At 40.6% G+C, this 27,870-nt stretch overlaps 1 protein-coding gene across 1 annotated transcript; it reads right to left on the bottom strand.

Moving 5' to 3' along the window:
• Positions 1-460: 460 nt before the first annotated feature.
• SPMIP4 (sperm microtubule inner protein 4) lies at positions 461-27,422 on the bottom strand. Its single transcript, XM_037041276.1, has 10 exons — positions 27,130-27,422; positions 26,300-26,457; positions 21,591-21,758; positions 14,256-14,327; positions 10,505-10,534; positions 8,752-8,933; positions 6,855-6,943; positions 4,931-5,105; positions 4,556-4,647; positions 461-1,505 (listed from the first exon to the last, which is right to left on the bottom strand). The coding sequence occupies exons 2-10, from the start codon at positions 26,431-26,433 to the stop codon at positions 684-686; spliced, it is 1,764 nt and encodes a 587-aa protein (XP_036897171.1). The 5' UTR covers positions 26,434-26,457; positions 27,130-27,422; the 3' UTR covers positions 461-683.
• Positions 27,423-27,870: the final 448 nt, after the last annotated feature.

Raw genomic sequence — 27,870 nt, 5'->3', positions numbered from 1 at the left:
GCATTAAAGAAATGGGTTTCTCTACCGTAAGGTTAAAGGAAAAGAAACATCCAGCGTAGAATGTGCGCATGCAGAGCATTTTGGGTATCATCTTTTCCCACTGACTTATTTTGTCTACATTTACATAAACAAAGAAGCCTCACACACATACTTTATTAAGGTAATACAGTTTGTGGGCTTGTTCGTCCCTCAGTTAACTGGGCATTTGAGTTTGGCCTTTCATACCTTGTGTTATTTTGTACAAACATTTACATAAAGGGATCGTGTATGCATATTTATTTTACTAAGCTAATATAAATTGTATAGACATCTGTCAATTATTGGGCATTTGAGTTTTTTCAAATATTCATTTTTAAAAAACAGTAATATAAGCTTTGTTATACATGTTGTTTTTTGTGGTTTTAGAAAAATTCCTTGGAGTAGAATTTGAAAATGAGATTAAAGACTTAAGTTTTTCTGATACTAATATTTTATTGTCAAATCGTTAAACTTTTCAAGAAGTCAAAACATCACCTTCTCTGGGTTCCTCTGAGCAGATCCTAACTTAAATTCCTGAAAACATAAACCTCATTAACAAGGTCATTATGGCTCCTCTATAAAACAGAATCCAACAACAGGGAAGAAATTCTGTTACATTTTCTTTTCTTGCAAGAGGCTGGGTTTCGAAGGGAAGGATGATTATGTCAATTATAGAAATAATACGAATTATGGCCATAGAATTGGTGTCTCATCCCGGAATGCATCTTGTCCCTGAGGTCTTTATGGTCTCCTAGAATCGACTGATGGAAACGTTTTTGCGCATCGCTTTTTGAGAAGGAGTTCTTAAGTGCCAGCAGGTCGGTTTGAGTCTTGGCCTCTCCAACTTTAGGAATCCAACCCAGAAGTGATCTTGTTTCTTCATCGTTTTCTGTGCTGAAGGTCAACTGTTCTTTTGGCTTACCTAAAAAGCGTTCTAGATCCAAAGCTGTTGAGTCCAGTTTATTTTGTGAAATACTAGGCTTACCAAGGCTAACGGGATTAGGATACATAGCATACGGGTCATGTAAGGCAGATTTAAAATGTTCGTATGGAATGTAATGGTCTGGGCTACTGTAAGGTGTAGGCTGGGGTTTCGATGACAGCTGTCTCCAGTACAAATCCTCTGTCTTTTGAGTATCTGTGATTTTTGGAAATGGTTGTATGCCATAAATGTCAGCCAGATCTTTCGTTGGGTAACAAGGTCGGTATGCACAGGGAGACAAGAACCTTTGTTCTTCCTTAATCTTCTCTTCAATTTCCTGGTATTTATTGGTCACACCAGCTGGTGTGTTGTCACTAAGTGCCATCATTTCTGTAGAACTGGGTACAAAGGTATGAAAGTTACACAACACTCGAGGGGTGCAATCGGGACAGGAAGGTGGCCCTTGCTGGACAATAGCCTCCAGAGGACGTCGGTTCTGAAGCAATCGAGCGAGTCGTCCTTCCAAGGGTCTGGCGGTTTTTAAGGCAGGGTGGGATTTTTCTGGCTGGAGTGGAGGGATAAAAAGGAGAAAAGTGATGCGTTAATAAACACGGCACAGCAAGGGTGTTGCCACCGTGGCAGGTCAAGAGTCCTGCCTGTTCTCACTGTCAGGGAACACAGGGTGGGTGTGGCAGTGTGCGTTCCACTGTCCTTTGATGTTTAAAAATAGTGAATTTGGGTCCTAATGAGCCCATTTTTTTCTCCTCTATCCATTTTTGCTAATATGGAAAGGGTGTGTTTTCATTTGGTGACATGGAAATTCCTCTATGTGGGAACGCTTTGCTTTCAAACTTTCAAAGATCTAAATGAATCCCTGGAACAAAACTTCTGCCCATCAGCAACAGGTGATGTTAACAGTTTGGGGCAGTTATTTGAGTCTCTGCCAAAGTCTTCTTTATTAGGCCAAGGCAAGAGTCCTTAAACCTTGGTGGAATCAGAATCAGCTTTGGAGCTGGTGGAAAACAAGATCCTAAACTTGATCCTCTGAGACTGTGAGTCAGAAGGTCGGTCGCAGTGGGGCTCAGGAACCTGCTTTTTGAAGAAGCACCTCGGTGATGCTACGGCTAAGGATGCTTGAGAAACACTGGTCTAAGAGGATTTAGTTATATCTATTCTTGTTTTTTGAGATGTTTTATAAAACTTGTGGACTCAGTCATGCCCATAACTTTGCGAGCAGGGAGTGCATGAAAGGGCTGGTGATAGACACCGGTCTGCGGGGCAGGAGGATGAGAGGAGTTGGCTGGGAAGGGGCACCAGGGCACTTTGTGGCATGATGGTCATTTTCCATATATTGATAGAGGTTTGGGTTATGGAGGTGTGTGCATTTGCAACACTCACTGAGTGTACACTTAAGATTTTTGTAAATCATTGAATGTTTACCTTAAAAGAAGAAACTTCAAACAAACTGAACTCTGGTTAATGATATGCATACTGAATGTGTAGGGCTGAAGTAGACTAATGTCTTCAATTTACTCTGAAATGTATAAAAATAAGTGTATTGCTCTGGATGGTGTGGCTCAGAAGACTGCGTGCTGGCCTGCAAACCAAAAGGTTGCCCGTTTGATTCCCGGTCAGGGCACGTGCCTGGGGTTGTGGGCCAGGTCTCCAGTGGGAAGCATGTGACAGGCAACCACACATCAATGTTTCTCTCCCTTTCTTTCTCCCTCCCTTCCCTTCTCTCTAAAAATACGTAAATAAAATCTTTTAACAAATAAAAATAATACGTGTATTGATGGGGTGGTTGGAGGGATGGAAAGCTGAATTATGTGCTAAGTATAGTAACATGCCAGTCGTAGAGTCTAGGTGATGGGCACATGCATGTTAACTGTAAAATTATTTAAACTTTTCTGTGCTTGAAAATTTGTATACGTTGAAGAAAAGAGTGAAAAACAATGGCTATATGACGATGATGGAACAGATAGTGGAAATAAAAATGACAATGTTAAGAAAGTAACGGCAGTTTGGACTTAGAAAAAATGGACTTGGGAACATCCTTTTGGAACCTGCTTTGTTCACAGTCGGAGAAATTTCCATACTGTTATTAACAAATCTGTTATAAGCTTTAACTAATCAGGTTTGAGTAGACACTATCAAAATGAGGGAAAAAAGTCCAACTCTTTGAAATGCTTTGTTTAGTTTTCCATAAACTAGAAGTATAGGGTGTATCATATTCTACTTTGACAGTATCCCTTCATGTAAGAAGCAGTTTTTAATGCCATTATTTTATTCTACTGCAGCAAAATATTTCATACACATATTTAGTACCACAAATGCATGGCTTCCTGGATCTGTTATTTATGCTTTAGTCAGAAACCAGCAGGATTCACTGCAAATTCCAACTCCTTTGGGCATATTTTATCACATTATTAGTAAGAACTTAGGTGTTGATTTACTTGCACAGTAATGTTGCATATAATGTACTTGACAAGCATCCTTTGTACAACTGTACATGTATTTCATAAAAATGATAAAGCCACTTCCTAAAGGGCTAGACCCCACAGGGTCGAATCTGTGGGAATCTGGACAGTTGCTGAACACACCTGCCAATGTCAGGGTATGCATCTCACCTCTCCTAGCCTCAGAGAATACTTGTTGCAAGTGAGGAATAAAGAAAATGAAAAACCTGGGGGGTGGGATGGGATGGGAGTAATAGACAGAAAACTGTACTTGAAAAATAATTAAATAAAAAAATTGGAAAAAAAAAAAAGAAAATGAAAAACCCTTCGGTGAATGACACAGCACAGTCTATGGTACTACTTCAGGTGTTAATGATTCTATATCGCTTTGGGAAATACTGAAGCTAATGTAAAAAAAAAGTATACAGTTCAGCATAAAAAGAGTTCATATTGAAATAGCTTAGTTGTTTTTTAATGTGTTTTTCCATAATTTCTATCGTTGAAACTATTAATTTTGTTTTCAAAATTTTGTAGTTTTGGAGGATAAAATCTAGACCCAAATAAAACAATAAATGAGTACTATTAGGTCATTTTACTTCATTTACATACTCAAGCTGACAAGTTTATAGCTTCTGTCACTAAAGGGCATGATCATTACTTTGAGACCATTCCACACAGTCAATTAAGAAACCTGATATTTACAGCAAATTGGCTTTTGATTGTAATTCAGCCAACTCTCAATTATCGTGGATTTCTGGAAGAAGGCTTTATCTTTTCAAGAGCAGTGATAATGTATAAGATATACTAATATGGAGAGATTCACAGAATTTAAGAATCTCATTAAGTTAGGAGGTAAGCTTTTGTAAATCAATTCCTCTGTCAATTTTAGCAACAGTACCACAGTATAAAAACTGCTAAAAACAACGACACACACCACCAGCATCATGAAGAAAAAAGGAAACCTTGCTTACCCTTCAAAATAGTGGAGAAAGGTATTCAAACCAGTTCAAGTCAATTCAGAATTCACTTCTAAAATGAGTTAAACTTTCCTCTTTCTAGTTTAGTCACCAATACGCAAAAAGAAGTGGGCCAAGCAAGAAAGAGACCAACACATGGATACTTTTCCCCAAATAACTGAGAGCTGACTGCAACTACTTACAGGCTTTGGGTCAAATCCCATATGTCCAGTTAACTCTGCCACCTCCTTTTCATGGTAATCATCCAGTTCAAGGGGGTTCATGGGCCCCAGACCTTAACAGAAACAACATACCTTATTATTTGGTTAAATGAAAAATGGCACGTAAATGACCTCTCGAAGAAAAACGTACCATTCCCCTTTGAAATATAATTAGGACCAATAAAATGAAAACCAATTTAACCTCCGAGTTATCTGCTAAGAGAAACTTACCACCCACCTTAATTTCTATTAATTCGATTAAGAAACAAGGAGAAATATTAGAAGATGAAAGCTTGTAACAGCATTTGTCAACTCTCTAATTTTGTTCTTTTTATCTGTATGAAACGGAACTCATACCTGTAAAATCGTGAGTGTATGAAGTGACCCAGTGGGACTTCTCAAGATTCCTTTGTATGTTGGCTTCTTTTGGAGAGTTAACATGATCCCAGGAATTTAGACAGGCATTAGGAGCGAAGGTTTTAGGAGGTTTGGGGTAGAATACTTGCTTGTTTTTCTCAACACATTTAGGAAACTAGAATATGAACATACAAGATTATTGCTATTAATGTCATCTAGCAGAACACGAGCCGACCCACTGTCTCACCAGGGGTGAGTGCAAAGGAATTTCAGGCAACACACACAATGAGAGTTGAGCTGAGCTTTGAGGAGTGAGCAAGTTTTAGGTAGAAGAGACGTCATGAAAGGAGGGTATTCAGAAATAGGAAATGGCCATGAACCTGTTGGAGGACTAGCAAGTGGAGCCAGGTGTAGGAAGAGTGAAAGACCCTGAAGTGTCTTCGTAGCTCTGGCTCTGGCATTCACACTTAGGTGAAGGGGAGCCGATCAAAGCTGTTGCAAAGGGGTGTGACACAGGAAAGCATCACTTTAAAGAGCGAGTAGAAATGAGGGAAACCGAGAGAAGAAACTAAACTCCAGAGGTGGAAACTTTGGCTCTAAGAACACGTAATGGCAGGATAATCTCTAGAATAACTTCTCGCATTTCTGGGTTGCTTAGATTTTACTTGAAGGAATGAATGAGATCCAGTAAAACAGATGATTCTCCAAGGACTTTTCTTGATGCACAATTTCAGAAAACATAAACAGGAAATTGCTTACCAATATGTGACATTGCAGTGACCGCACTATGGCCTGCTGCAATGGTCTTTCTAAATGGAAATCAAAGGTTCCCAGTCTTCCACCCTTACTCCCTACGTACCTCATAGATTGCTAGGTACCGAGAGATACCATACTGGGCACTGCCCCTCACAAACTCACTCACTGGCCAATGAATGGTAACCAGTACTACTTTCAAATTTCTAGATATTTTCCTTTATGATTTAAACTTTTCTTTTTTGGCGCACTTCTTCCCAGGGGCATGCCCACGTCTTTCTTTCCCCTTTCTTTCCCAGGTGTGCTCTTTCTTTCTAAGTTCTAAGGGTCCCGATGAGACTTGCAACCAGGGGAGCCATGGGCAGTGGCAACTCTCCGGGGCTCACCTCCTGAACTTGTCTCTAGGACCCCCTTTTCTCTGACTTTCCAGTGAGCCAACAGCAGCCCCACCTCGGCTCACTCCTATCCCTTCTGCTGTCCCCTCTATCTTCTAGTCCCTCCTTGTTCCACTGTCCCCAGCTACAAAAAACATACTCTCAAATTTTTTTTTTATCTGTGTGGAGTCATGGTATGGAGGTTAAGAGCAGAGACTGAAGCCTCACAAGCCCGACTGCTGTGCTAATAGCAGCGTCACAAAGCCTCTGAGCCTTGGTTTCCTCATCCATGAAATGGGGACGCTGATCCTGACCTTCGGAGCCTTATTGTAAGTACCGTATATAAAGTGGTCTCGAGTGGTTAGTGTGGGTAGCAACTTCTTGATAAACAGTGGCTATTGTTTTATTTTTGATTCTACAGAAATATAATGGCTAGCATAATAAATTGTGAATCTTTCTGAGAAAATCTCCCATTTCCTGTATGCATATTTGGAGTTACTTGCTATATTATGAGCCATAAAGATGGAGTTGTGGGACACACAGTCAGTGAAATACAGCCCTTTTCCGCCTTCTCTCTGGAGGAACCATTTTTTTTTTTGGTAACTGGAAATGTTACATAACTGCCAAAAGTATCAGAAATCAGCTAAGAAAACAAAACAAGACAAAAAAAGCGAATCCTGGTCAAAATCTCAAAATTTTCACCCAGAGAGAATATAAAACAATCCGTCTTTTGGATTTTTATAAACATGTAGAAACACTTTTTACTTTGTTTTAAACACATTTAAAAAGGTACTTACATCATAATATACCCCCTGGCCTGGCCAAGTCAAGCCTTTCTTCTTTGAATCCATGGGAAAGTCAAGCAGTTCATATCTGTAAGGATTACCTGAAATTTTCAGGGAGAGCACTGTTATCCTGAATATACAAGGACAGTCTCCTCATAATGGAGTTATGGGTGCAATACATGGAAACAGGAAAGTATGAGGCAGAGAGGAATGCAGGCACACATCGGAGCTTTAGTTTTAACTCTGGTTGACTTCTCACCGTCGCCCCCTTAAGGCACGGCATGAGGGCCACCTAAACTGAGTTTGACTCGCTAGCCCCCGAGCTCCAGCAGTGGGAGGACTGGTCCTCCACCTTTCCTGTTAATGAAAGGAATTTTTAGGTAAATTATGGATCCTCTTTCTCGTTTAAGTGAATGTAATTCTAAACTACCTGTTTTGCCTTTCCCTGCCTATATACATTAAGAAATGGAGTTAGTACTTGCTTACTAAAAGGGCCCTGAAAGAGAACATCTTAACGAACAGTTTCCTAGGCATTGGTGGGACAGTGTCCTTCCCTTATGTGCAGGGGCTACGTGGAACCAAGGACAGTACTGAGCCCTATACACACTCTGCTTTTCAGTCCGGTGACCCAGAGGCCTCCTCATGACTCAGGGGTGGGCAGCACACACAGTATGGATACACAGGACAGAGGGATGACGTAGTTCAGGGTGGGACAGAGCGGGACATTCGGAGATTTTATCACGCTGCTCAGAGTGGTGTGCAGTTTAAAGCTTACGAATTTTTATTTTTGGAATTTTCCATTCAATATTTTCAGACCATGGTTGACTGTGGGTAACAGTAATAAAAACAGTAACTGCTAACACTTATCTCTATTTTCCATGGGGTAGTACTACTCTTTCCACTTTACAGATTGGGAAGTGGAGGCAGAGAAGTGAAGAAACTTGCCCACGGTCTGTGGTGAGTAAGTGCAAGGCCAGAGCTCTACCCCTGTAGCCCGACTCCGTAGTCCACGCGCTTAAACACTCCACCGTGACGTCTCTCAAAACCTTCCTGTCTCCTAATGCGGCACTGAGGTTTGGGGTGAGGATGGCAGTGTCTGTTCTTACAGGTGGGTTCAGTTGTTCATGTACAGAGGACCTGCATTAACGGACAGCTCTTGGGTCTTACCTTCTTCACAGACCACACGTGTCCAACAAATATTTATCTCTGCCTACCATGCACCTTTTCTGCCACTGTAGCTGCCTGCACTCGTTTGTGACAGGTTTCTCCTGTCGTGAGGTGTGTAGTGTGGGAGAGACTCGGTGACCAGTGTAAGGGTTACTGTCCTTTGCTATAAAGGACAGTCCTTTGTCCTTTGTTACTGTCCATCTGGGACAGCCCCCGTGTTCACCTCTGTGATAACATGTGATAACATGCTCCCGGGCGTCAGAGGGACTGAACAAACTGCTCCCATCACTTTCTGAGTCTCATTTCAATGAAGACCTTTTCTTTTCATCATGGCCGCTTCATCGGGTCCAGACTCTGAACCCACCATGGTCCCTTGGGCTGATCACCTGAGCTAGGGCAGAGTTTTTAAAAGCTAAACCAAAGGAAGAAAGAGGAAATAAAAACAAAATGTAAGCAGAATAAAAACAACCAACACTACAACGTTTCTTTCTGACTCTACCATGGGAAGCTGTGCATGAAGATGAAGGGCTGGGAGCACCTGCACAGAGGCTGAATGTAGCGGCGGGCGGTGGGGTCTCGGCCGATTCAGAAGCGCGGCCACAGCTGAGAACAGCTCTTCCAACCTGACGGGTCACGCTTCTGTGACTCCAGGTCTTTGCCCCACTTTTCTTTACTTTGATTATTGAGTAAACTCTAAATAGAAGAAGCATTAATGCCATTCTGATTTTAAATCATATTTCACCTCTCGTCTTCAGAACCGTTGTATCATACGCCTTTGTGGGCACGGTGGGTGGAAAGGGCTGTCGGCTCCGGGCCTTGAGGCCAGTGTAGAGATCCTCGGGTGATGTGAAGGTTGGGAACAGGGCGCCGCGACAGATGTGCGTGTGGTAGGGGTGTTCGATCGGATACGGGGAGCAGATTTTGCTGAGATTTAGTTGAGAAAAAAAAACAGAAGTGCACTTTTAAAAAAATTAACCAAGTATTCAGTGGAACCCTTCTTTGTGGCAGGTACTGGTCTAATCCCTGGGGATATGACAGTGAGCCAAAGTCCCTGTATTCATGTAGTTAGCAATATAAACCAAAAAAGATATAAAAACTTTACAAAGGATTATAGTTATTTATTTTTAGAGAGAGGGGAAGGGAGGGAGAAAAAGATCAATGTGTGGTTGCCTCTTGTGCTCCCCCTCCTGGGGACCTGGCTCCCAACCCAGGCATGTGCCCTGACTGGGACTTGAACTAGCGACCCTGTGGTTCGCAGGCCGGAGCTCAATCCACCAAGTCATACCAGCCAGGGCTGAAATATTCTTAATTTTGCTAGACAAATAAAAGAATAAGTTTACCATAATTTTCTAAGTAAATGATGATGAATTCTTTATCAGTGAATAACTTTCACAGCTGACATAAAAATATGAAGCAGAAGATACATGAATCTTATTGTTTTTAGAATTTCCAGTTGCTTTTAATTCTTGCCTCTTGTTTTAAGAGGATTCTAGTACTTTATTTTATGGATCATTTTGAGCATTTAGCTTCAGTACACATAGTGATCTCTGACCATCTTGGATTGAACTTTCAACCCTGGCCATCTGTTTCTTTTTTTCCTTTTCTTAAGATTTTATTTATTTTTAGAGAGAGGAGGAGGGAGGGAGGAGAGGGAAAGAAACATTGATGAGCAAGAGAAACACCATTCGGTTTCCACTTGCACACCCCCAAGCAGAGACCTGGCCTGCAACCTATGAATGTGCCTGGACTGGGAATCAAACCAGTGACCTTTTGGTTTCTGGGATGATGCTCAAGCCCTTGAGCCACACTGGTTAGGGCAGGCCATCTGTTTCTGTAAGTAATCAGTCAACCATATATACTGCCTGTATATGTACACAGTGCTATTCAGAAATCAAAAAGCCAAAGGTAGCTAGTACACTGAAAGAAAATTCTGCAAGTTAAAAAGATCATAAGGATATAAGTTTCCTATCATTTCCTAGTTTGTCCTTTGACAAACTAGCAGAGGTTTAAAAAAATCTTGGAAAGCTATCTAAATTAGAAGAAACTGGAAATTAAGAAGAACATGGAATAGAAAAATATTTATATATTATTAGAAAACAAAAGTAAAAGGTTAGATTGGTGCCCTAGCCAGGTGGCTTAGTTGGTTGGAGCATTGTCCCATACGTCAAAAGGTTGTGGGTTCACTCGTGGTCAGGGCACGTATGGGAGGCAACCAATGAAAATTTATCACATCATTGTTTTTCTCCCCCTCACCTCCTCTCTCTCTAAAATGAATAAAAATAAACATATCCTCAATGAGATTTTTTTAAAAAAGGAATAGCAGGGGATATAAGTGGAGGAAAAGATTAATATTGCTACTCTGGACTTCCGCCAGCCTCTCCTGCCACTTGTTAAAACCCATGCAAAGTCCCATCTGTCCTCACACTAAGACCTGTGGATGCCAACGCTGTTTCCTTGAACAGAACTGGGAAGGAAAAGCCACACTGTATACTTACCGTACCATTGAATTAGGTGGTTTGGGCATCCTAGAATAAAAACAGGAAACAAATCCTAATTTTTATTAAGGACTTTTTAAAGCTTACGTTTCTATTAGAAACTTGCATAAGAATAAAACAATATCCATTTTCCAACTACAGTGTCTCTTAGACAACACCAACTTTATAAAATCTTTTTTCAAAATTACATTTTACTGATTATGGTATTACAGTTGTCCCAAATTGTCTCCCTTTGTCCCCCTCCACCCAGTACACCCCACTCCCTCAGACAATCCCCACACCATTGTTCATGTCCATGGGTCAGGCATGTAAGTTCTTTGGCTACTCCATTTCCTATACTGTGCTTTACACCCCCATGGCTATTTAGTAACTACCTATTTGTACTTCTTAATCCCCTCACCTCTTCACCCACTTCCCCCATCCCTCTCTAATCTGGCAAGCATCAAAATGCTCTCCATATCCATGATTTTGTCTGTTGTTCTTGTTTTCTTAGTTTGTTTCTTAGATTCAATTATTGATAGATGTGTATTTATTATCATTTTATTATTCATGGTTTTATTCTTCTTTTTCTTAAATAAGTCTCTTTAACACCTCATGTAATAATGGTTTGGTGATGGTGAACTCCTTTAGTTTTTTGTTGTCTGGGAAGCTCTTTATCTGTTCTTTGGTTTTAAATGATAGCTTTGCTGTGTAGAGCAATCTTGGCTGTAGGTCTCTGCTTTTCATGACTTTGAATATTTCTTGCCAATCCTTTCTGGACTGAAAAGTTTCTGTTGAGAAATCAGCTGACAGTCTTATGGGGCTCCTTTGTATGTAGCCAACAGTTTTTCTCTTGCTGCTTTTGAGATTCATTCTGTCTTTAACCTTTTTTATTGTGTTGGCCAAAATGTCTGTTTAGTTTTTGTGAAAAAATAAAAGACATATTTTTCATTTTCACATAACTTTACTGATTTGTATGTTTTGAGTATGTCAGCTATCTCTTGCATGGTATAATGCTGATTGTTCTCAATTAATGTCTTGATTTGATCGCTATCAACCTCTACTGAAGTATAGAGCACTGTCCAGCAAAAAATCTCCAGCACGAAACTTTGCAAACCACTTCTGACACGTTTGATTAGTCACAGCACCTTCTCCATATACTGCACAAATCTTTTGTTGTGTTTCAGTTGTGTTTTTACATTTCTGGAAATAATAAAGCATAATATGCTGAAAATATTGCATATTTTCTTCCATCTTCAATATCAAAATGGCTACACAAAAATTTATCAATTTTGATAAGAGTTTTTAAGTGCATGCTGATATGACAACTGTCACAATACAATCTAACAAAATTGTTTCGAATGAAGTTAAAGACAACTAAATATAACTAGAGCCATCTTACAGAAAAACTGAGTTAACTTTTTGGCCAACCCAGTATTTTATTTATGATGTGTCTTGGTATGGGTCTTTTGGAGTTCACCTTGTTTGGGACTCTCCGTGTTTCCTGACTTGTATGTCTATTTCCCTCACCAGGTTAGGGAAGTTTTCTGTTATTATTTTTTCAAATAGGTTTTCAGTTTATTGCTCTATTTCTTCACTTCTGGCAGCTCCATGATGTGACTGTTGGTGTGCTTGAAGTTGTTCTAGATGGTTTCTTACAGTATCCTCATATTTTTGGATCCTTTTGTTTTTGTTGCTGTGATTGGGTGTTTTTTCTTTCTTGTGTTCCAAATTGTTGATTTGATTTTCAGCTTCATCTACTCTACTGTTGATCCCCTGTAAATTATTCCTCATTTCAGTTAGTGTATCCTTTATTTCTGACTGGTCCTTTTTTATGCTGTTGAGGTCAAAACTAAGTTCCTTGAGTTTTATAACCAGTGTTTTGAACTCTGTATTGAGTAGATTACTTGTCTCCATTTTTCCCCTGGCTTTTTGTTCTGTTATTTCACTAGGGATGTTTCTTCTCACCTCATTTTGGCCACCTCCATGTGTGTTTCTATGTACTGGGTACAGCTGCTGTGTCTCCCAGGCTTGGTGAGTTGCCTAATGTAGCAGGTGTCCTATTCTGCATTTCTTATTTGCAGTGCAGTTAGAACTGCCTACTTCTAACGATAAGAGAGCTCTGGTTTTTCTGACATTCACCCTCATAGTCAGGTGGTAGCAAAAGTTCTCTGAGGCAGCCTGCCACCAGGCATGTGGTGCAATTACATGACCTAAAGTAACTGCACACTCACGTGAGTGCAGCCTGGTTGGAGAAGATATATCAGTACTGTATGTTCTTTGACATTTTGCCTAGGATTGTTGATCTCTCCCAGTTGACAGAGAGGCTAGGACAAGACTACAAGCTTCTGAAGGTATACCTTTTCTGAATCAGTTCATTTGAAGGCTGTGTATTCACTAATTACGCTGCCCAGGAACAAAGTCCACACTATGGAAGGACAGCCATCCATATCCACTGGATTCTAACAATTAGTTTCAAATCACTCAAATATTTATGAAATATTCCAGGCATAAAAAATGAACAGGCTGCTTATCAGTTGACAGTAAAGATCAGTAAAACTGCATATCCTCTTTAATTTTTTATATTTCTGTTTAGAAAATGGTATATTAACCATATAATTTTATTAGTTTATATTATTAACACATAAATCATAAAATGTTTATATCCTGCTTTATTTGGATTCTAAGTTTATGAAATTTGAACTAAAAAAAAAGTTTCATCTTCCAGTTATACTGCTGTTGAGTTGAGGAAAGTGGGACAATGAATATAAAATTCCAAGGGATCCAGTTACTCAATTGGCTGTTATTTATGAAACATTAGGTTAGCACGTGAAAATTTTCTTGTGTAGCAAATTTAAGTATGAAATTGACAAGTCTATGCCTAAAATTGATTTGACTCAAAGTGGAATTTTTTTTAAAGTAAAAGGAAAGCTTCTAAAAAAAAAATGCCCCTCAAAGTTTGAAAAGAAAATAGGCTTATAGACACTGATTCCTTGACCTGAATCATTCTAGTATTTTACTGCTGTACTCTATATTTACTTTTCCAAGTTAACCCATCCCAAAGGGATAAACAAGTTTTAGTAAGCACAAATATGTCTCTTTGGCTCCCTCTTGTGGCCAAGATCTATATTAACTTCTCACCTATAAACAGATTCCTAGTAATTCTAATGGTTAAAGGCAAAGAAGGGATATTTTCATTGTTACTTCAATACTGCCAGTATTTTATTTTTATCTGAATATTAAATAGTATAATTTTTATATTATATACAACAAACTATTTCAATGAGTAAAAAATAATGACCAAGTGTTCCTTATCCCAAGGAGACCTAGGGAATAATCTTACCAAGTTATTTGTAGATTATCAGAATGAAGATCTTATAAAATTCTAAATAAACATTTTTGTGGAGGGCACTGGAGCATTTTCCGTGAACATTTAAAGGAAAGTAATATTCCCATTAGATTGAGTAACTAGGTCAAAGGCAGGGAAATTACCAAGATGGCCTGTACGAATTACTTCAAACATTACTTTTCCATATATCCAATTTTTTCTCTACTTGTTTAAATACCACAAGCAATTAGTGTGTTTTAGGTTTATTTGTTTTACTTTTGTCATTTGGTCTTCGTTTTTATTATTAATGCTATTTTGAAAAAAAGGAACACTTTTGTGTTTTCTAAAAGTTTCCATTTTGGGGCTTTTTTATTTCTCATATAACTCATTTTCACTTAAAAAATGTTATTTGATCTTATATAAGGAAACTAAACCCAAACTTACAATGAATCATTTCCATAGATGTCACTTTTTTTGTTCTGTGTCAAATAATAGAATTGTTCAATAGGAAGCTTTCTGAAAAGAAAGAAAACATTAAATTGAACATCTTCAAATTAATATAGTGTAACAGTGAGATAGGAAAAGACAAATAGATTAGTATAACTATATGCATATGGAAATTCAGTTTATGAAAAGGAGGTATTTTAAACTAGCAGAGAAGAATTTACTTTTCAATAAATAGTACAGGAGAAGGAAGGAGGGTTGAGAGAGGGAGAAGAGGGTTAAGGGGGACTAAATGGTGATGGAAGGAGACTTGACTTGGGCTGGTGAATATAATACAATATACAGATCATGTATTGTAGAATTGTATACCTGAAACCTACATAATTTTATTAACTAATATCACCCTGAGAAATTCAATAAAAAAGAAAAGAAAAGGGAAAATAAACAATGCAGGAAAAATTTCACTAGCTATTTGGAAAAAAATAGATTTCTACTTTGTTCTACTCACAAAGATAATTTCGGATGGATTAAAATCTAAAGGATTGAGAAATATAGACAAATATTGAAAGAAAATATATAAGAGTATTTCTTTGTCTTGGTGGTAGGAAAAACATTTTAATTTTAAACATATTATTTATTTATCTTTAGAGGGAAAGGGAAGGAGAGAGGGAGAGAAACATCAATGTATGGTTGCCTCTTGTGCATCCCTCCCTGGGCCCTGGCCCACAACCCAGGCATGTGCCCTGACTAGGAATCAAACTGCGATCCTTTGCTTCACAGGCCCATGCTCAGTTCACTGAGCTATACCAGCCAGGGTGAAAAAACATTTTAAATAACATTTTTCTTTTAAAAGTCAAAAACCAAAAGGAAATACAATAACATCGAATAAAAAATGTGAAGTTTCAGGAGCTTTGGGTCAAGATGGAGGCATAGTTAGATAAGCTTCACTTCCTTGCACAACTAAAATAAGGACAACAACCAATTTAAAAATAAAGAACAACCAGAGCTGCCAGAAAATCGAACATGTGGAAGCCTGAAAACAAGGTGTTAACGGAACTTTCATCCAGACCTGTAGGAGGGGTGGAGATGGAAAGCCCGGTGTGAGGACACACTAAAGGTGGTGGCTGGTGGACTGAGTGGTCCCACATTTGTGTGCAGATAAGCTGAGAGGAACAACTGGGGAGTGAGACCATGCAACCCAGGGTTCTAGTGCAAGGAAATAAAGCCTCAAAACCTCTGGCTGTAAAAATCTCTGGGGGTTGAAGTGGCAGGAAAAACTCCCAGCCTCACAGGAAAGTTCATTGGAAAGACCCACGAGGTCCTAGACCATATATAAACTCACGCATCTGGGAGTCAGCACATGAAAGGGTACAATCTGCTTGTGGGAAGCAAGGAAAGTGACTGAAACCAGGGCAAGAGCCAAACAAGTGGCAGTTCCCTCTCTGATCCCTCTCCCCATGTACAGTGTGCCACAATGCAGTGATGTGGGTTGCCCCATCCTGGTGAATACCTAAGGCTCTGCCCCTTACAATGTAACAGGCGCACTGAGACAAAGAAATATGGCCAAATGAAAGAACAGATCAAAACTTCAGAAGAACTAAGCAACAAGGAGGTAGCCAACCTATCGAATGCAGAGTTCAAAACACTGGTAATCAGGATGCTCACTGAAATGATTTGAGAACAGATGCAAAATAAAGGAAGAAGTGAAGTCTATGCAAAGTAGAATAAAGAAAAATATACAGGGAACCATCAGTAAAGGGAAGGAAACGGGGACTCAAATCAAAGATTTGGAACAGAAGGAAGAAATAAACATTCAATTGGCACAGAATGAAAAAACAAGAGTTCAAAAAATGAGGAGAGGCTTAGGAACCTCTGGGAAAACTTTAAAGGTTCCAACATCCAGATCATAGGGGTGCCAGAAGGAGAAGAGGAAGAGCAAGAAATTGAAGACTTACTTGAAAAAACAATGAAGGAAAACTTCCCCAATCTGGCAAAGGAAATAGACATGCAAGTCCAGGAAGCTCAGAGAACCCAAAAGAAGTACTCATCAAGGCACATCATAATTAAATTATCCAAGATTAAAGATAAGGAGAGAATCTTAAAAGCAGCAAGAGAAAAGGAGACAGTTATCTACAAAGGAGTTCCCATAAGACTTTTCAGCTTATTTCTCAAAAGAAACTTTGCAGGCAAGAAGGGGCTGGAAAGAAGTATTCAAAGTCATAAAAAGCAAGGTCCTATAACCTAGATTACTCTATACAGCAAAGCTATCATTTAGAATGGAAGGGCAGATAAAGCACTTCCCAGATAAGGTAAAGTTCAAGGAGTTCATCATCACTAAGCTCTTATTATATGAAATGTTAAACGGACATCTAAGAAAAAGATCAAAACTATGAACAGTAAAGTGAGAACAAACTCAAAACTATCAACAACAGAACCTAAAAAACAAAAACCAAGCAACCAACTAAACAGGAGGAACAAAATCACAGAAATGGAGATCACATGGAGGGTTATCAGTGTTGAGGGGGTGGGAAGAGAATGGGAGAAAAGGTACTGGGAATAAGAAGCATAATTGGCATGAACCAAATAGACAGCGGCAGGTTAAGAATAGGAAATGGAGAATCCAAAAAACTTGTATGTATAACCCATGCATATGAACTAACGGGGGGAATGCTGCTGGGAGAGGGGTGTGCAGGGCAGAGGGGGATAAAGGGGAGAAAAAAATGGGACAACTGTAATAGCATAATCAACAAAATGTACTTAAAAAAGAAAAATGTAAACACAGGACAGCATAAAAATCTCAAATAAAACACAGGTTGGAATACTAGCAATAAAGATATGTAAGGGATTAATATATAGAACACAAAAAACAACTAAGAATCTACAGCTAAAAGACAAACAATAAAAACGGAGAAAGAAAAAGAACAGAAAAGAAAATGTAAATGGCAATACCTAAGAAAAAAGTATTCAACTTAAGCAGAGAAACACATTCTAATAAACAAGATACTCATTAGATAGGTAAAAATTGTACAGTTTGATACTATAATACCAAGAGTATGGGGAAACAGACATTTTTAGCCACTCCCAAAAGAATATAAAGCACTGGGGCTATATCTACCAAAATAAAAAATATTTATATATTGTGACCCATAACTTCCCGTTAGGATTTTCCCCACAGAAACATTCGAGTATGAGCTCAAGCAGGACTGTTTGAGTACATTCATTACTTATAGTTGATGCCAAAAAAAGGGGGGGGGGGAATACTATGAGAATGGCTGAATCATTTATGCTGTATCCATATTGCGGAATACTATGACAAATTAAAAAGAATGAGGTAGACCTGTATTTATAATGTCTAGGTTACAAAGATAAAAAGAACTAACTTGCCTCATACTATGTATTAAGTGTATCCACACATAAAATAACACAATATATTTTCAACGGGTGCCTGGATGATTATGTAAATGCATAACAAAAGGAGTGAATCCAGGAGACACACCAAAGTGGTATCTTTCTCTCTGGGAAAGAGACTGGGATTGGTGGGGGGTGGTCAAAGGAGGCTGGACCTCGTAGATTTTTTTTAAAAAGATAACTTTTTCGAGCGGTTTTAATTTCCCAGCAAAGTTGAGAGGAAGGTAGAGAGATTTCCCATATCCACTTTACCCTCACAGATCCTTAGCCTCACTCATGGCCACCATCTCCCACCGGGAGTGTCTAATCGATGAACCTACATGAACACGTTATCACTCAAAGCCTTTACTCTTGGTGCTTGTAATATTTTAATAGATTGTAGCACTCAATTGTCCCTTGTGGCTGCCCAATATCTTTTGAACACCTACCTTATATCTCATACCCCAATGCAGATTCCAAAAAGCTTGCTTTCTCAGCCTCTAAGAATGGCCGTAGAGTGTGAGGGTTTTTTGCACCCCACGGAATGCTCACCCAGAAAACTCCCTGATTGAGAATGTCCTGATTAATGAGGTAGAAAAAACGAGCACCTCTGTGAGCACCAGTCCGGCTTTCTCTGGTCACCCCAGCACTTGCTCAATGTGTCCATAAACTGAGTTAGCATAGTGGCAGAGAGAAGTCGTTTCGTGTGGATCCGTCAACATGAACTTCACCCTCATCAAAAAGGACCTGGCCACATTTGAGTTTGCCAGAAGTTACCAACCCTAAATACTGAAGAGAGAAAAGTCTCCCTGGGTGTCTTAGTGGGTTTTTTAGTCAGCCGTCTGGTGGGAGGCTGATTACACTGGACCCTTCCACCATGAAAGACCGGATTTATCGTCACAGGACTAGACACTTGTTAACATGGATTTCCTTTTCCTTCTAACTATACTCCTGCCAGTCGCATCACTGGAGGGCTTCCTGATTGCCTTAATCACTGCATGCCATTTAAACAACAGTACTTTCAACTTAAGTAATTTACCACACAAGAAATGAGGCCATGGTTGAATTAAAGGATTCACTGGTCTTTCCAGATACACAGAACGGCAGAATAGCTATCGAAGATTCAGTTATGGCTGAGTGTGGCACATGCCCTGAAGCAATAACCAATAAATACTTCCCCCCAGTGCCAGAACGAACGGTCGAAAAAGCAAAGAGCAGAAGTGGGGATAATGCCTCTCACTGTTTGTTACACTTGAGAAGTAAACTTCTTCCATAGCCAGGGTCTTTGCTGGTTCAGAGGTTAAGGGCAAAATACTTTTATCAGAGAACACAACAATGGTCCCACTGAACTGGAAGTTGAACTGAGAATGTGGTCACCTGGGGCTCCTTATTACTATGGAGAAAGCAGATAAGAAAGGACTGTACCAAGTAGGCAGGGGTGATTGATCCTTAAAGTCAAGGGCAAAGGACTGCTGATATACGATGATGGGAGTATGAAAGGAGTATTTCTAGAACCTAAAGTGTTTTTTTTGACACCTCCTAGTATTGTTTCCAGGGGCATAAAGTTAATGGAATACTGTGGCAACCTCACACTAAAAGCTTAGATCTCTCAGAACCAGAATTTGGGGTTGCCCCCCGCCCCCCCCGCCCCAATAATGAACTCCTACCAGCTCAGGTTCGGGCTGAGGGCAAGGGAACTTGGACTGAGTGGTGGAGAAAGCAAACCCCTGTAAAACCAAGAGCCTGAGGCCAGCTGTAGAAACAAACACTATAGCCACATCCCATATTTTCTTCCTCACTATGTCCTGTATACTTTAATATATTAACTATTTTTTCTTCTCCTTTTTCCTGACTATTTCATATAGGGTGTTTTGGTGGTTTATCAAGGGCATACATGGGGGTTATCAGGTTGCGTTTGTAACTGAACCAGACAGGGGTAATGGCACACAGAGATCCTCGACTTGGGGCTGGAGGCAGGAAGTGCTGTGACTCTGAGTCTCCCCTTTCGGGGAGGTGAGTGCCCTCCCCTTTGCACGCCATGGTTTGCTTCCCACGGCTTTCCTGAGGCTTTGCAAAGGTCATTGGCTGCCACATGCCCATGTCGTCACCGTCTCTCTCTAGCTGTGGCTTGTCTTTCCTCATTTCTTTTGATGGCTTTAGAACAACAAACCAAACTAGACAGTTAGTAAACTAGGCAACCAGGATTGTTAGAGTAAGCAGGAATAAGGACTCTGTGAAGGTTTGATGGATTTTATTTTGACTACATTTCATAATTTTTAGTAAATAATTAATCTGACATTTTCTTTGCTGCTCAGGTTTTTTCTCCTTTCTCTTCAGTTTTGATCCGTGTTTTAAATAAAGTTACTGGAAGAGTGACTTTAAGTTTTATAAATGATTTCTGAAATACTTTTATCATTGAAAACAATGCCCAATAGGTACTNATGGTCCCACTGAACTGGAAGTTGAACTGAGAATGTGGTCACCTGGGGCTCCTTATTACTATGGAGAAAGCAGATAAGAAAGGACTGTACCAAGTAGGCAGGGGTGATTGATCCTTAAAGTCAAGGGCAAAGGACTGCTGATATACGATGATGGGAGTATGAAAGGAGTATTTCTAGAACCTAAAGTGGTTTTTTTGACACCTCCTAGTATTGTTTCCAGGGGCATAAAGTTAATGGAATACTGTGGCAACCTCACACTAAAAGCTTAGATCTCTCAGAACCAGAATTTGGGGTTGCCCCCCGCCCCGATAATGAACTCCTACCAGCTCAGGTTCGGGCTGAGGGCAAGGGAACTTGGACTGAGTGGTGGAGAAAGCAAACCCCTGTAACACCAACAAGAGCCTCAGGCCAGCTGTAGAAACAAACACTATAGCCACATCCCATATTTTCTTCCTCACTATGTCCTGTATACTTTAATATATTAACTATTTTTTCTTCTCCTTTTTCCTTACTATTTCATATAGGGTGTTTTGGTGGTTTATCAAGGGCATACATGGGGGTTATCTATCAGGTTGCGTTTGTAACTGAACCAGACAGGGGTGAATGGCACACAGAGATCCTCGACTTGGGGCTGGAGGCAGGAAGTGCTGTGACTCTGAGTCTCCCCTTTCGGGGAGGTGAGTGCCTTCCCCTTTGCACGCTATGGTTTGCTTCCCATGGCTTTCCTGAGGCTTTGCAAAGGTCATTGGCTGCCACATGCCCATGTCGTCACCGTCTCTCTCTAGCTGTGGCTTGTCTTTCCTCATTTCTTTTGATGGCTTTAGAACAACAAACCAAACTAGACAGTTAGTAAACTAGGCAACCAGGATTGTTAGAGTAAGCAGGAATAAGGACTCTGTGAAGGTTTGATGGATTTTATTTTGACTACATTTCATAATTTTTAGTAAATAATTAATCTGACATTTTCTTTGCTGCTCAGGTTTTTTCTCCTTTCTCTTCAGTTTTGATCCGTGTTTTAAATAAAGTTACTGGAAGAGTGACTTTAAGTTTTATAAATGATTTCTGAAATACTTTTATCATTGAAAACAATGCCCAATAGGTACTAATGACTACAGATTGACGAACAAATTAGAAATCAAAAGTCCTCCAAAATCGAGAACCTCTGTATAAATTAGACCAGCTATTTGTCCGAGCAAACACATTTTTAATTGAATCTTTCACAGGAATATTCCTATTTAGTTTTAGATGAAGTGTGATTAGTGAGGCAATTAAATGAATCCAAATTTCTGATCATAATACTTGAACACCTCTAAGGGCAGAAAGACAACCATAAACACAGATTTTTTTTTTTACTGACTTCACAATGAGAAATTATATGATTAGTTTTTCCATCTGTGTCTTCTTATACATAGTAAAAGAAATAAGTTTGGAGGTAGATGAAGTTAAAAAGAACTCACAATAGAAATACAATGAATACGCTGATGTGGAAGGCAGAAAGATTATTTACCTTAGCCAGGTTTCTCCACCAGATCCATAGTGCTGATGTCCCTTGCCCGGGACGCGACATTTCAGCCTGTGCTCCTCAGGGAGTGAAGTGGGGACGGTCCCACTGTGTTCCCTGTCAGCGCCCCATGGAAGCCTACACTGCTGGAGTGACTCCCTGAAGTCCTGGTACCTGTGGGAAAAGACAGACTTTCAATAGCTTCAGTATGGAATACTGTTGTCTGAACGTTTGTGTCCTCCCAATTTAGGTGTTGAAATCCTAACGCCCAAAGTGATGGTACAAGAAGGTGGGGCCTTTAGGAGTGGCTAGCTCGCACAGGTAGAGCCCTTATGAGTGGGGTGAATATTCTTTGAAAAGAGACCCCAGGGGGGTTGCCACCCCTTCCACCACATGAGGACACTGCACAGAGGTGCCAGCTATGGACCGGGAGGAAGGCTCTCAGCAGAATGTGCCCCTGCCGGTGCCATGTCCTGGCCTTTTAGCCCCCAGAATGGTGAGAAATAAATGTTCATTGTTTATGAGCTACCCAGTCTGCGGCTGTTTGTCATAGCTGCCCAAACGGACTAAGACAAACAACTAAAATCCCCATAGCTTCGAAGTTATTTTTACACCACATTTTTTAGACCACAGACAGAATTTGCAGTGCTAAGTAGATTATGATAGGAGACTGGTTATTTAGGCATCACTGGATTGCTAGAGGAATGAGGTTAAATTCCTGAGGGCCTACTGATTACCATTTTTATTTTTGCATTTGTAGTATGTATGCTTATTTTTTTAAATGTCTCTATTGAGATATAATTCACATGGCCTACAATCCATGCATTTAAAGTGTATAATTAAATTGTTTTCAGTATATTCACAAATATGTACCACTATCACCACAATAATTTTAGGACATCTTCATCACCTCAAAAAGAAACTTTGGGTACTGGCTGGTGTAGCTCAGTGGATTGAGTGCGGGCCTGCGAACCACACAATCATGGTTCGATTCCCAGTCAGGGCACATGCCTGGGTTGCAGGCCAGTTCCCAGCAGGGGACGCACGAGAGGCAACCACACATTGATATTTCTCTCCTTCCCTTCCTCTCTAAAGATAAATAAATAAAATCTTAAAAAAAAAGAAACTTTGTACTCTTTTGCTATCCTGCCCTCCCAAACCCAGCCCTAAGCAACCACTATTCTATTTTCTACCTCTACAGACTTGCCTACCTTGGATATTTTACACAAATGAAATCTGTATGTGGTCTTTTGTGACTATATCATGTGTCCGTAGTTCATTCCTTTTAATGGCTGAATAATATTCCATTTATGGCTGTAAGACATTTTCTTTATCCATTCATCTGTTGATGGACATTTGGGTTGTTTCTACCTTTTGGCTACTGTTAATAAGCTGCTCCGCACACTTATGTGCAAGTTTTTGTTTGAATACTTGTTTTTTAATTCTTTCGGGTAAATACCTAGCAGTGGAATCCTGGGTCACAAAGGAATTCTGTTTAATTTTTTAAAGAACTGTCAAACTGTTTTCCACAATGGAAAATTTCTTCCACCACCAATGTACAAAGGTTCCAGTTTCTCCACATGCTTGCCAACACTTGTTAATTACCTTTTTTTAAAAAAAATTAAAGCCATTGTAGTGCATGTGAAGTGGTATCTTTTTGTGGTTTTGATTCTCATTTTCCTAATGACCGATGATGTTGAATATCTTTTCATGTCCTTACTGGCCATTTGTATGTGTTCCTTGAGAAAACATCCGTTCAGATGCTTGGCCGTTTTTAAACTGGGCTGTCTTATTAGTGAGATGTACAAGTTCTGATACATTCTTGATAGAAGTCTCTTATCAGAGATAGAATTTGCAAATATTTTCTCCTTTTCTGTATGTTATCTTTTCATTTTTATAGCATCCTTTGAAGTACAAGTTTTTAATTAAAATGAAGTCTAATTTATCGATTTTTTTGTTCTGTTGCTTGTGCTTTTAGTGTCATATCTAAGAATATATCCCCAAATCCAAGACCATGAAGATATACTCCCGTTTTTTTCTGACAGTTTTTCAGTTTCAGCTCAAGCTCAGGTCTCTGACCCACGCCGAGTTCATTTTATGCAGGATGTGGGGTAAGGATGCAATCTCGTCCTTTTGCATGTGGATATCCAGCTGTCCCAGCACCGTCTGTCGAAAAGACTATTCTTCCCGCATTGACTGGTCTTGGCTACAGATGATCTTTTGATATTAAAAAATGGAGAGTACTGTAAAGATGCAGAAACACTTGCTCCTAAGCTCTAGCTACAGCTTCTTTAATAGTGATTCTCAAAGTGTGGACCATGAACCAGCAACATCAGCATTTTCTAAGAGCTTGTTAGAAGTACAAATTCTCAGGCTCCACCTCAGACCTAGGACTCAGAATTTCTGTGGGTGGAGCCCAGTAATCTGTTACAACAAGCCCTCTAGATAATTCCTATACCTGCTAAAGTTTTAGAAACACTTCCTTATTCAGCAGTTACCTTTCCCAGAAATCAGGTCTCCAAAAGTCCAACCCCTTACAACTGTACCATTCCATGGGCTGGAGACATGGGCATATCTGGTACTTCAGAGGAGTCTTTCTGCTCTTTCTTAATAAGGAAGTGAAGGGCTGGGACTCTACCTCGTTCCCTGTTGTATCCACGTTATATAGGAGGTACTAAATCGGATGTCCGTTGAATGCATGCATACATACATAAGTGAATGGGCAAGAACTAAAGAGATAGATTTGTTTCTAGGGCTGCAGCACAGTAATGAAAAATTCAGGGTAGAAAGATGGTCTCACAAAGCACTTAAGAATATGGCAAAAGATGTGCTTCCTAATTAGGAAGGATTTAATGACATCCAGTTTCCAGCAATGGCAGACTAGATTATTTGGACCAACCTTCCCACTGAAAACAACTAAAAATGCTAAAAAGGGAGCTTCAGTGTAAGACCTGGCCTGCAACCCAGGCATGCGCCCTGGCTGGGAATCAAACCAGCGACCCTTTGATTCTCAGGCTGGCATTCAATCCACTGAGCCACAACCAGCCAGAGCTAGATGAGGACTTTTGAGGGGATAAAGAATTAGTCGGATATGGCCACCCTAAAGTCCTACTCAGGTCCCTTTTGGCCAAGTAGAAAACCTCACAATGCTGCTTATGAGCCAGGGTCACCTGCTCTTCCCCAGATCACACATGACCTGCTAAAGGTTCCCTCTGACTCCAGAGAAGCTCTGGATAATTGCTAGGCCTTGGAGCTGAGTAGGAATTTTGGGCTGATGGCCACATTTTGGAATCAGGTCATAGAAAAGCAGGTGCAGCAAGGACTGACTCAGTAGAAGTGAGCTGAATCCTCTTCACCACAGGTATGAAAATAGAAGTTTCTGAAAAATAAGTCGAATATGATCTTTAAATGAAAAAGAATGGAGAGATGTTAACAACGCATGTTGAGATGTTAACAGTGGTCAACAAAGGAAGTGCAGAGGTTTTCTTCCTTGTGCTTTACTTTTATAATTTTTCTGTCAAAAAATTTGTTTTCTTTGTGGATTTTAAAGAGTTCTAAATTATTCTCAAGGAACGTGTTAGTCTTATAACTAGTTGCCTTTTTCCTTTTTCATATAAAGAGCATGTTGACAAACTGGAACAGGCCATGCAAGTCTGATCGAGGTGGTGAACGTCTGGATGAAAGAGGGAAGAAGACGCAACAGGAAAGTCTGTGGAGAGCAGGGTTCAGCCTGGCAAAGAGAACTCTGAGCAAGGGCTGCTGTCCTGGAAATGACTGTTTCCCTTATTTTGTACGGCTTCAGAGGGAAGAAGCCATAGAAAGCAGGTAGAAATTTCAAGGAGGAAAAGTGTTCTCCGTGGGAAGAAAATGATCTAACCATCAGCCGCAGTCAGAGATGGAACGGATCTGCCTGTGTGGCATCAACTGTGTGGCAGCTGGTGTCTCAGTTTGCAAGTGTTTAAGCTGCGGCTAGGTGACTCCCTGTTTGGTTTCTTAAAGAAATAATTCTTAAATAAGAGGTCTGGCAAAATGAAATTAAAAAATAAAAACAAGAAAACAACCACACAGTCTAGTTTTTCACTGTCCATATGTTCTATGAATTCCCTCCTCCCCCGAAATGCTTCAAGTAAATACAACATAGAAAAGCGGGCACTAAGATCTTGGAAAATTTGTTTTACCTGTTCCTTCACACGTACAATGGGGGTAATAATAATACTTTCCTTACTGGGTTGTTTGAGGATTAAAAGAGTTACTCTAGAAAGCGTTTGGTACAGTGTCCACATAGAGTAGTGACTAGATATATATTAGATGCAATTTTAATCATAACCTGTAATTAATGTGTTACAGAAAATCTGGTAAAGCAAAAATTTAGGCAGCAACTATGAACGATAGACTATGGGAGTATTTTTAACCAGATGGTCTTACAAAATAAAAAAAAATATTAATTATCAAATGAAGGAACCAATCATTCTAGAATTCTAGACTGTAGTGGATGAATTTGATGTCCACTTCTAAAAATACACACCAACTTACTTTTCATCGAGTTCCTAACAGATATGAGCATGCTATTTTAGATAATTGTCATGTTATGCCTTCCCTATGATGTGATAAACAGAAGAGCCCCATAACCCTAAGTGTTTCTTCTCATACATAAAATTATAGAAATCTATTAAGACCCTTTTAAATTGTGTTGCTTTCTCTAGCTTTTGTTTTACCTGTCCTCTGAGGCAGTTGGGCGAGTAGGCGTCTGTAGTGGAGTGTGCAACGCATTCGAGTAAAAGGTGTCTGAGAGCATGTCAGCTCCTTCCAGTTCCCTGCAACAGCAGGGCCGGTGGTGGATTACCTCCATGCTTCTTGGCTAAAAAAGCACAACCTGGAAAAAAGGGGGGCACACTTGATTTGGGAGTGCACTGACTGGATCACTGTCACACTGCTCCTCCCTAGGGGCAGGCAGGAGACATGCTCTGTACAGCGAAAGTGTTCAGCGCAACGAAGCAAACAATCAGGGGCTTCCTTCCTCACTGAGGGCTCCTCTGTGGATTCCCAGATGTCACATCAGTAATAAATAGCAACTGAGGTTCTGTGAAAATTAATTTCAGCTGAAACAAATCCACGAAGTGGAAGATGTTCCAAAGTACTCTAGGTCCACACAAGGCCTCTCCACTTCGTGGACAAGAGCCGACATTCCATTCTTGCCTCAAATTTAACCATAACTATTCAAAAAAACTTAGCTGATCACGCCACCATCCCCTTTCCCCAGCCTCTCACGGCTTTTCTAAAAAGCAGGGGGATTCATTATCCAAGAAAATTAACAGCTTCTTAAGTCTTGGAGTATCCCAACAAGGTTAAGTCCTTAGCAGAGAGGTGGATAATCAGCGGTGAAACGTGAGCTGGACTCCAAAGGGTGAAAATCCCACCCCTCTCTTGGACTTGAAGGGGGACGCCGAGGCGGCGCGGTGGCTAGGACCGTGCGCCCCGGAAGCTGAGGACGAGCCTCCCTGCCTTCGGCGCCCCGCCGATCGGTATCTCGGGGTTTCCCACGCACCTGGGACATCAGCCTGGGAGCAACACTGGACTGAGCCTCCCCTTCTCCTCCCCAGAGCTGGCGGGCCTTCGCGGAGCGTGGAATTCCGCCGTCGTCCGCACCTGCGGCCCCGGGGAGCTTGCGGGCAGGTGCGGGTGAGGGAGAGAGAGGGACTGCGAGGAGGCTAGGGGTGGGGTCGTGGGTGCCTGTGACGGTGACCATGACCGTGGCACTAGGTAATGCATTCTTGCGGGGCGGCCGGCAGCGCTACGAAGTTTCGCAGGAAGCCAGCCCAGCAGCTCCCAGACAGGTGAGAATCGAAGCGGAACCGGAAGTGAGGAAAGAAGACCGAAAGCTCAGTCGGGGGGCGGGGTCGAAATGGGCTTATCCACCTCCTATCAGGCCCTCGGCTCCAGACCCGGCCCTCCCTTGGTCCAGTCTCGACCCGCTCACCGACCCGCCTACAGGCGCCCTCTGGCGGCGCAATCCTTTCTCTTTGGAGTCATGCCTGTTCTAGCGGTGTCTCTTGGTTGGGGCGTTCTTTTGTGTCCACTGGACGGAGGAAGAGCGCAGGGCCAGGGAAAAGGGGTGGAAGGAAATCCTAGAGCATTCGACCGGTCCTTCCTCTCTCCTCGCTTTAATCGGGGACAATGAGGCCAGATCGAGGGAGGCAAATCACATAAACCAATAGGGACTGCAATATTAGTGCTGTAGTAACAAGGCACTTCACTAAGGGTGGAACATAAGAGGGAACATTGAACT

Source organism: Sturnira hondurensis, unplaced genomic scaffold (genome assembly GCF_014824575.4).
Source record: "Sturnira hondurensis isolate 20B ecotype Veracruz unplaced genomic scaffold, ASM1482457v3 Scaffold0002840, whole genome shotgun sequence".
NCBI classification, from domain to species: domain Eukaryota; kingdom Metazoa; phylum Chordata; class Mammalia; order Chiroptera; family Phyllostomidae; genus Sturnira; species Sturnira hondurensis.
Note: the sequence above shows the minus strand (reverse complement) of the source record. Positions and strands in the feature narration are given on the sequence as shown.

What these genes read in the sequence shown, in the direction of transcription:
- SPMIP4 (XM_037041276.1), bottom strand. Translation starts at nt 26,433, where the DNA reads ATGGAGGTAATCCACCACCGGCCCTGCTGTTGCAGGGAACTGGAAGGA. An exon ending in GGTGGAGAAACCTGGCTAAG is followed by an intron (nt 14,328 to 21,590) that starts GTAAATAATCTT and finishes CTTTCTTTTCAG; the next exon opens with AAAGCTTCCTATTGAACAAT. An exon ending in ATCTATGGAAATGATTCATT is followed by an intron (nt 10,535 to 14,255) that starts GTAAGTTTGGGT and finishes TTTTTATTCTAG; the next exon opens with GATGCCCAAACCACCTAATT.